The 10,399-nt window shown below is 40.8% G+C and overlaps 1 protein-coding gene across 1 annotated transcript; it reads left to right on the top strand.

Moving 5' to 3' along the window:
* Window positions 1–409: 409 nt before the first annotated feature.
* Window positions 410–10,399, top strand: CSUI_002720 (start-2 domain protein). Its single transcript, XM_068062919.1, has 7 exons — window positions 410–1,522; window positions 2,128–2,287; window positions 3,070–3,162; window positions 3,961–4,069; window positions 4,979–5,133; window positions 5,731–6,016; window positions 6,858–10,399. The coding sequence occupies exons 1-3, from the start codon at window positions 444–446 to the stop codon at window positions 3,157–3,159; spliced, it is 1,329 nt and encodes a 442-aa protein (XP_067925106.1). The 5' UTR covers window positions 410–443; the 3' UTR covers window positions 3,160–3,162; window positions 3,961–4,069; window positions 4,979–5,133; window positions 5,731–6,016; window positions 6,858–10,399.

Genomic DNA, 10,399 nt, shown 5'->3' with positions numbered 1-10,399 from the left:
TCTGTCTGTGTCTCTGAGAGAAAGGCAAGGAGCGTTGAACAGATTTAGATACATTATGTATACATATATATATATACATATACATATATATATATATCTATATTACCTTTATGTATCTATGTGGTAGAACTATATGTGTGTATAGAGAGACATACATAGATATAATATAAACTATCAGGTATATCAAGTTCTTCTGATGTATCGAAGCCTTCGCTTCTTAAAGAAGAAGGTTTCTACATAGGTATTTCTATCTATCTCTATCTATCTATCCTCTATGTATCTTTTGTTACTTTTCATCTTTCCTTCTTCATTTTCTTCCTTTTATGGTGTAGATTACTTGATCTCGATTGATCGATCGATCGATCGGCTGGCTGGTTCAGAAGCCTGAACCCTCCTCCTCCTTCTCCTTCCTCTTCTTCTTTCTCTCGTCTTCTTCTCTATCAATGAGGTTCTTCTCCTCTCTCCGTTCCACACCCTCTCAAGGTGTCTCCTCTTCGTCTTCTTCTTCTCACCCCCCCCGTCACTCTCCTTCTTCTTCTTCTTCGTCAGAATGTAGCTGCTACTCTCGCTATCTTCACGACAAGCACACAGTTCAAGAGCTCGTTTTTCTCGAGAGACACGTCGATGCTTTTCATCTTGTATCTTGCATGTGTGAAGTGTATCCTTTACACCTAATTCACAATGATTTGGATCTAATAGAGGTTCTTTATCGCTTCAAGACAACTGACCAAGTCTATCGGCTCCTCGGTCAAGATGAGTGTGCTTCCAATCTACTTCTCTCTTCGAGACACCTCCCATCTTATGTGAAAAAACTCTCTTTCTCTTCTTCTTCTTCTCTCACTTCTTCGTCGCCTTCGACGGTCGCGACCGCAGGACAAAGAGGAGGAGGAGGAGGAGAAGAAGAGGGGGGGGGGAGAAGAAGGATATCCGGGGTGAGGGGGGAGAAGAAGGATACATGGGGTGAGGCCGCCTGTTGTTGTGACCGTCTTTTGAAGGATCAAGATAGGAATTTCTGCCAAGAAAGAAAAGAGAAAGAAGAAGAGAGAAAGAATGCAAGGGATAGAAAAGAAAGAAGGAATGAGAACGAAAGAACGGCCTCTCTCATTTCTCTTCCTTTCGTTTGCGAGAACCGCCGAGACAGGCGGGTCTGTCCTCTTCAGCAGTACTGCAGTCAAGAGGTGAAAGAAAGAAAGGAGAAAGATCACCCAAAAGAAGAAGAAGAAGAAGAGAGGATGTGTGAATGTGTTGAGAGGTTGAGAAAGAGAAGAGAAGTAAGAGCAAGAAGAGAAGGAGGCAGAAGTGCGGCTTATGAGGGAAGATCAAAGACGACGGATGAAGAGAAAGACTCAAGCACAAAGAAAGAGAAAGAGAGAGAAGAAAGAAGGGTAGATAGTAAAGAGGAAGAAGAAGAAGAAGAAAGATGGATAAGAGATATTTTAACACCGTTGAAGCTCTCACTTTATGAAGAAGCTCTCTCTCAATCTATACATCCCCTCGTCACAGGCAAATCTCCTGGGCCCTGGTAAGAAGAAGAAAAAGAAAGAAAGAGTGAAAAAGAAAGAAAGAATGAAAGAAAGAGTGATCTTCTCATATTATGGAGTGGATGGAGGTTCTATTGTATGTGTGCTTTTGTCTTTTCCAGCTCGCAACTTGATCAGATTCGTACTGCTTCTGTCGGGTGTATGTACACACACTCTCATTCGACCTCCATCTTTCTCCTTTTAGGGAGGGCTTCATGTATATATATAGATATACGTGCAGTTTCTCATAGAGATAGATTAAAGATAGATTAGTGATAGATAGCTAGATAGATAGATATAGTCAGCTAGAGAGAGAGACAGAAAATAAACACATAGACTTGTCTCCGTGAATGTGTATATGAAGAGATACGTACACATACCTATAGACAAATACAATAAGACTGAATGAAGATCTATCTATCTATATCTATATATATATATATATGCATATGACACATCTTGAATCCGTCTATATTCAATCTCTCTATCTCTCTATCTTTGATCTGTCTTTCTTTGATCTCTCAATCTTTAATTCTTTTTCTTGTCTATTTGTTTGGAGTGGATTTCTTCTTCTTTTCTTTCTTTATGTGTGTTCCTTGTCTTGTAGGCATTGCGCAGTAGATGACGGGGATGGAAGGGTGAAGATTTATGTGAGAAACTATCAAGACAATCGAGAGCTTCTGACCTTTCGAATCGAAGGGCAAATCGAAGCTCCGCTTCTCTCCATTCTCTCCGTTCTTAATGAAGTAGATCTCTTCAAGCTATGGGTACCCTACTACACTCGCCCTTTCAAGTAGGGAGAGGCCTCTTCTCTTTCATTCTCTCCTCCTCTCATTCTTTTCTCTTTCTTTGCTGCCTCGACACCCCCCCGCCTGCCTGGTCAACCGAAGGGCTTCTTGTCGATCACCGTCCATAAATACCGATACATAAATACATATATACATTCATATACATAAATACATATACATATATAGATATCTCTATATATATTTAGGGAGAGAGAGACACGTATCTCTATGTAGATCTATCAATACGTATGTCTATATATATTTGTATATATGTATGTTTGTGTATTTACACGTTAGATCTTGTATGTGAGCGACCTTCCCGTCAGACATAGACATACGTAGACATACCTAGGTCGGGTATGTAGACACACGTGGATACGATGCACATATGATAGATGGAGAAATATCCCTTAGTGCACTAGAGGTAGACAGATGTATAGAGCTATACCCTGACTAAATACCCAGGACAGATAGATAGATAGAATAAAGATAGATAGATGAAAGATAGATTAAAGATAGATAAAGACAGATAGAAGATAGATGAGAGGGTAGAGTCTTTTGTTGCTTTTTTGTGTTTGGCCTCGAGTGAAAAGAAGAAGAGAAAGAGAGAGAGGAAAAGAAGAAGAAGGGAAGGAAATTACGATGGGAAAAGAAGAATGAGAGAGACTATCAGTCTCACTAGAATCTCCTTTCTTCCTTTCTTGTGTATCCTTTTCTATATGTCTATTTTCTTCTTCTTTTCTTCTTCTTGTTGTTTGAAGGCTTGGATTGCGGGAGGTGTCAGGGATGTCTTTAGGGCGAGTAGATCAGGTCGTCCAATTCCACGTCGACTTCCCATGGCCCTTCAGTGACAGGTCAACGCACACACACAAAGAAGGAGAGAAAGAAGAAGAAGAAAGATAGACAACAAGACAAAAAAGAAGAGGACGTTTTCAGTCCGACTGTTGCTGTTGGTTTATGGGGATTCTTGTGATCCCCATCCAAGAGAGCCGTCCGCAGCATGCAATTCTCTCTTCTTTCTCTCTTCTCTCTTTCTCGATTTCTCTCAGATCTCTTTTTTGGAAAGCTCATTAGCAAACGGACTGACTTCTTCATTTCTCTCTTCTTCTTCTTCTTCTAGTCGCAACTGTGAAAGGATGGAGAAGGCTTTAGGGTCTGTACACGTGGATAGATAAATAGATAGGTCAAAGAAAGAAAGATAGATAGATAGATTAAAGATAGAAGGATAGATTAAAGATAGAAAGGTAGATCGGGCGATCAATAGATAGATAGATGCATGTCTACAGATACGTCTGTTTGCTTTGGTCTTTCTCTCATTGAGATCTTTTGTCATGTCTGTATCTTCACATACATTTGTATCTGTCTATGAAAGAAGACTAAGCAGAAGAGACCTCCCGAATCATTATCATAAGAAGGAGAAGGATGCATTCAGTCTCTTCACTTTATTTCTGTTTTCCTTATCTGCCTTTTCTTCATCCTTCTCTTCTTCTTTTCCTCTCGGTCCTTTGGTCTCTCACAGCTCTTTTCTTCTCTTTCTTTCTTTCTCTCTTTCTTTCGTATTTCTTGCATTCCTGGTCTCTCATTCATATGTATCTCCCTCCTTCCGTGCGAAATGTGTCTCTGTCTCTCTGTCTCTGTCTCTGTCTCTGTAGAGACGCTTTGTTCGAAGTTTGGGCCGTGGATGATTTAGAGAGGAACGGCCAAATCGTCGTGAAAATGTCTACGCTTGATCAGGAAAGACCCTCGCCGAGAATTCGAACTGTGAGAAGAAGCAGAAGATAAAGAAAGAAAAAGAAGAAAGAGAGAGAAACGTTTCCACACTGAAAGAAAGAAAGAAAGAAAGAAAGATCAAAACAAGGGGATGGAGAAGAATACACACACACGCATAGATAGAGAGAGAGAGAGAGAAAGTGCCATCATTCTTTCTTTCTTTTCACGGCATCTCTTTCTATCTTCGTATCTAGTCGATCATCTGCTGCTTTCCCCTTACTCACGTCTTCACCTTTCTATACACATCTGTTTCGCTAGGCATAGATCTATACATCTATATGCACATGTACGTCTTTCTCTCTCTCTATGTATGGTATGAAGGGATAGTGTTCGATATCTAGAGATGATAGAGGGACTCTTTTCTCGCAGTGATCTGAAACTGACCGGCCCTCTCGCTCATTCATTCCTTCATCCGACATATCTCTATCTATCTTTAATCTACCTGTCTATCTCTCTTTTCTGCTTTCTTTTCTTCTTCTTTTCGCTGATCTTTATCACCTTCAAAGAACGTTTTCTTCCTCTCGCGCATGCATACTCATGTATATTTCTGTGAAGGCGTACATCTGCCTCTTCATTCTTATCTGTATCTATATCCATATCGTTTTAGATACATATCATATTCTACGTATAGGTGTGTATCTGTCTACCTCTCTACATGTGTGTGTGTGTCTCTCTCTCTCTCTGTATGTATATGTATAAGTGATATACACGTGTAGATGCATGTATTGATCGACAAAAAAAGGACTTTCCTTCATTCTTGTAGACACACAGATATGCTTTCATCTCCTTTCCTCTTATCCCTCTTTATCTCCCTTCTTCTTCTTTTCTTTCTTTCTTGTTCGTTCGTTATGTCTCCTCGCTCTTGAATTTCTTCGTGTGTGTATACTGTAAATAATCCAGCCCATAACGAAGCCTCTGAAAGGAGTCGAGAGGATGTGTGTAGACGGAAGTCTCGTGATCGTTCCTCAAGGAAACAATTCTTCGTATATAAGGCTACTCTGGCACGAAAATTGCCGCATGCACGTACCTCTCAAAATGGTCGACTTCGTCTCCAAGTAAGATATCAAATCTAGCCATCTTCAATCTATCTATCTATCTATCTTCAATCTGTCTATCTATCATCAATCTATCTATCTATCTTCAATCTATCTATCTATCTATCTATCTCTTTTTCTCATTCAAAGAAAACGAAGAGAGTTAAGAAAAGAGGGAGAAGAAGAAGAAGAAGAGAAAGAGGGAAAGAGTGACGTTCTTGTCCAGATGCTCTTCTTGTTGGCTCAAGGCCGCTCCTACATACAGAGACTGACTGTAGATCCATCACAAGATAAATCAAAGTTCGATCGTTCAAAGATCGTTCTAGCTACGTAGATAGATTAAAGGCACGTAGGTAGATGGATAGAGAGATAGAGAGATAGCTAGAGTAAAGATAGATAGATAAAGATAGATCTCTTCTCTGTGCCCCCTTCTCTCTATTCCCTGTTTGTATGTGTCGTGTATGCATGTATGTCTGGCCTAGGGAGAGAGAGATGGCTGTCCCACTTCACTTTACTTGTGTTGTGTAGATGAAGAGAGAGAGAGAGAATCGATCCATGGCATTCCATCCCTCTCTTTTTCTTCTTCTCTCTTTTCTTTTGTTTCTGCGCTTTCTTTAGTATCGTCGCCCGTGCCGCCTTCAATGCCTTCCGAGGTGCGTGTCGGACAGCTATGACGGGAGTTCATGAAGAGAGAAGAAAAAGCAATCGATTTCTCTATGGCTTCGTTGAATCGAGATTGAGAGACGTGGGGCTCCTCGGAGAAGAAGAAGAAGACGAGACAGAGAGACAGAGACAGGAGGATGAGGATCTGAATGATAGAGACGACGATGGGTTGGCTAGCTCTGTCTCGATCATACCTGAAGAAAACATTTTAGGCACATGCAGAATTCCCCACTCCTCTCATGTACGTCTCTCGATCCGTGCTTGCCTCTTTCATTCTTTCTTTCTCACTCTTTCTTTCTTTCTTTTTCAACTTCTTTCTTGGCGGACTCGAGTCGAACGGATGCGGTAGATTCCTTCTTCGTTCGTGTCTCTATCGATCGATCTATCTGTCTGTGTATTTGTAGATCCGTCTCTGCTTGTCTTCTTTCTTTCTTCTTTTAAGTGGATTTGAAGAAAAGCGGTCTTTCTCTAGCTAGCTTGCGAGTTTTATGATGTACAGCGGCCTGTCTCTTTTTCATCTCTCTCTTCTGCTTTTTCTCTCTTCTTCTGTCTTCTAGTGTGTCATTCTTTTCCTTTTCTGTGTGTGTAGTTAGTTTGTTCATCCGGTCCTCTTCTCTATCTTCGACCTCGCTTCTTTCTTTTCTTCTTTCTTTCTAAATCGTGCTTTCATTTTCGCTCCTTTCTTTCTGTCTCTATACAAGTACGCGGAGCCACTAGTAGCAGTAGTTATTTGCTCGGCCTTTTTTGCATGCATTCAGTCTCTCCCTCCCTTCCATTCCCAACTCTCTTTCTCTCTCTTCTCTTCTTCTCTTCCTTTCTCTCTGCGCTACATCGAGGCGATGGCTCTCCCTGTGTGAGATAGATAGATAGATTGAAGATAGATAGATAGATAGATTAAAGATAGATAGATAGATAGATTTGTCCGTTACGACAGGATGGAGTAGGTCGATAGCTTATCGGGTTTGCTATCGAGTGTTTCTTCTGCTTTCAGTCTGTATTCTTTGTTTTTTCTTTCTAGCTCGATATGTATGAATTGTGTATGTATGTGTGTGTGTGTGTCTGCGGGTGTATGTACACTGCAGCATAGTGTGCATACAGTTGAGACAGAAAAAAGTAGACTGAAGAGAGAGATAGATCGAGATTCCTTGATCCATGGACAAGATTTCAAGACGATAGAACAAGAGGACGAAGAAGAAGAAAAGTTTTATGACGCCGAAGAAGGAGAAATCTCAGGCTTTGTTAACGGAGAAAGTCTACCGCCGGGTCAGAGAAACTTTTCTGGTGGGCTTTGATTAAACGTCGAACAAGCAGTCTGAGAGACCACGAGAAAAAGAAGGAGAGACATAGACAGAGAAATACGAACGATAAGACAATACACATCTAGTCGTCTCGGGTGTATATACACCTGAAAAAATTGTAGACTGGCTTCTCTTCATTCTTGACTTTCTCTGAACCTAGACTTGATTGATACCAATGCAGGGAACTTCTTTTCTTTCTCTTTAAAGATGTGTTTCTCTGTCCAAATATTATTCATTCGTTCTTCCCACATGTCTACAGGCATCTGCTTGTACATATGCATGTGCAGCGAAGGGTAGAGGTGTATACAGGTATATATGTATAAAGACAGATGGATTAGATATGGCTAATTGGATTGCCAATGAAAGGAGAGAAAGATTTTCTTCTACTCTCCTGCCGTCTCAAGTTGTCGTCTCACCGGGAGAGTGAAAAGAGTCACGTACATCTCTATATCAATACTTACATCTATATATGTATGTATCATAGATATGTATATGAATAGAGGTCTCTATACATGTGTATAGGTATATGTTGTGTATATGCATGATGTATATCGGGGTATACTTTCGTATGGAGTGGGACGACCGACACAGGTGTCTATGTACGTCTACATACATAGAGGGAGAGAGAGAGAGCGATAGGCATGGCTCGTTGTCGGTAGGAGTGTGTATGTACACTAGATGATAATGTGCACCTCGTTAAACTCAGCTTGAAATTTACGGTTTTCTCTCACCTCGATCAAAAGAAAGAAAAGTCTTTCACATGAGAAAAAGGAAGAAGAGAAAAAGGGGGACGCTTTCCTCCAAAAGTTTCGTGCATTATGAAGAAAGAAAGAAAGATGGATGGATGCATGCAACGAGATAACAATATTGATGATCTGGAAAGAAGGTTTTTTCTCTTACGAGATCGGGGCACATCGTTTCTCTTAAAGTTCTCTTTCTTTTCTTTTCTTTTCTGTTCTTTCCTGGTGGGAGCTTCACAGCTTTCTTCCTTTTCTTTTTCTCTAAGAAGGTCGCTCTCTTCGAGTTAACTAAAAGATAGGCAAACAGCAGAATCGATTCGATTCATTCCAGGCATTTATCTAGATATACAGAGATATACGTAGAAATAACTCCGCGAAGATCTATCTCTCCTTGCCGTTCTTTCTTTCTTTCTCCATGTTTGAGATGACTAATGATAAGAAGAGGGCGATGATAGGGAGAGAGAAGAGAGTGATAAGAGAGGTGCTTTCATTCTAGCTTTGTTTCGGAGTGTACATACACCTTTCTTCTCCTTTTTTCTAGGGGGGCTGTGTGAACAAAGTCTTCGAGAAACACTTCGTGAATGTTAGATTATATCTCTGTTGGTCTGCTTCTCACTTTTTCACACGTCCCTCTCGGCAGATAGTTAGAAACGAAGTAAAGATCGGGGTGGAGAGATGAGAGGTCTAGAGACAGTGCTGATAGAGACGAAAAAGAAATAAAGGTAGATAGATTGATAGATAGACTGAAAGAATGAAAGAAAGAAGAAAAGGAGTGATGAGTTAAAAATGAAGGAGAGATGGACTTGTTTCCCAATAATCCAATGTGGAGCGGCATGTTTTCTCCGCACATGACAGGTGTGTTCATGACCGTGCTCTCTTTCTTCTTCTGGAGGCTCAAAGATTTCTTTCTTCTTTCCGTTTCTTTCCGATTCTTCTCAAGTGAAGAACGCTCCTCTGTCATCTCATTTAAACTCTTCGCTTCTGGGTTATGGGCGGAAGCAGAAAAGTCACCTATATACAGATGAATAGCCTTTCCTTTATCCATATACACCGGGTGATTGAGGTGTATATACACCGGGTGAATGAGGGGTATATACGCCTCGTCCGAATTCATTGTTCAACAATTGTCAATTTTGATGTTTTCTTTGTCTGTCACTTTGGAGATCTAACCCATTCTTTAAACTTCTTTCCCTTCTTTCAAATGTAGATATCTTCTTTGCCAAGAAGATCTCCTTTCAGTTCTTCTCTTTTTTTCTCTGCTTCTTGTAAAGAATCGACAAAGTTGTTTTCTTCACTTTCACCATCAGTTCCTATCTCCTCCTCCTCCTCTCCTTTCTTTCTCTCTCATGACATGGTCTCACAGGTCTTCTTGTTTTTCTCCGTCTTGCCTTCCTCTTCAACTCCTTCTGTCATTCCTTCCTTCGCATCCTTTTTCATCTTTCTTGATTGATTTGTTCTCTGTGTACAGAGGAGATTCATGAAAAGAAGAGATCTTTCCTACTAAGCAAACTGTAATGAGATCCTTCTCTCTTCTTTACAGAAAAACTCTCTCCACATAAGCGAGAATTACAGGAGACAGGAAGCAAAGATCTGCCTGCTGGGAAATATGAAAAGAGAGGGGAAAGACAGAGAGGTTCTTTCTATCTCTCTCTTTCTCTCTCGATCAGATGCCAATGCACAACAGATACATCAAGAAAGAAAGAACTTCCTCTCTCTCTCTTTCCTTGTTTGCTCTTCTTCCACCTGTCGCGCTCCACTTCCTCTCTCTTCTGAAGAAGAAGACCTCTAAAGAGAGAAAGGGACGACGGCCTTGAGAGGAAACAGCACTCAGTGAAAAAGAGAGAGACGGAGCGTAAGCTATGTACATGTACCCTCATCATGTTGATGTGTATGTATATGTGTATGTAAGTACATATATATGGATGTACCTATGTATGTAGGGATGTATGTATGCCTGCATGTATGTATGTAGGGATGTATGTATATGTAGGGGTGTATGTGTGTACGTATATATGTATACACGTGTCTGTTTAGTTATGTATGCCTACCTTGCACGAGTGTGGCTAATCATGAAATTTGATCTATTGCTTCTTTTTGCTCGAGAAAGAGAGAGGAGACGTAAACTCCTGTGGCCATCTTTGTTGTGGAGACAGCTCTCTTGAAGAAATGAAGTGTTTCATCCAGTTTTGGAGGTTCGGAGATATTCTTTCATATGGAGAGGTATCTATACATGTGTTCTCTCTCCTCAGGAAAGACAGGTGATGTACATGTATGCCTAGAGACCCGTATGTCTGTCGTAGGAGGAGAGAGAACCTCGTGCGACTCCTTCCTCATTCGATCTCTATGTCGAGAACAAGACTGTCTACTGTACAGAAAATGCTTCGTGTGTGGATCTTTTCAAAAGAATAAGAAAATCTGCGTCCACGCATGATTGCTCATTTAAGCATGGATGTATCTATCTTTTGTCTGTCTCCCCTATGAAAACAACTACCGGGATAGGTACACTTTTTTTCGGGTGTATGTACACTCAACACTTTCGCTCGGGTGTATGTACACCTCACCTGGGAGGTACAGGGAAAGCCGAAG

Source organism: Cystoisospora suis (assembly GCF_002600585.1).
Source record: "Cystoisospora suis strain Wien I chromosome Unknown contig_1134, whole genome shotgun sequence".
NCBI classification, from domain to species: domain Eukaryota; phylum Apicomplexa; class Conoidasida; order Eucoccidiorida; family Sarcocystidae; genus Cystoisospora; species Cystoisospora suis.
This window is presented reverse-complemented; position numbering and strand designations above follow the sequence as displayed.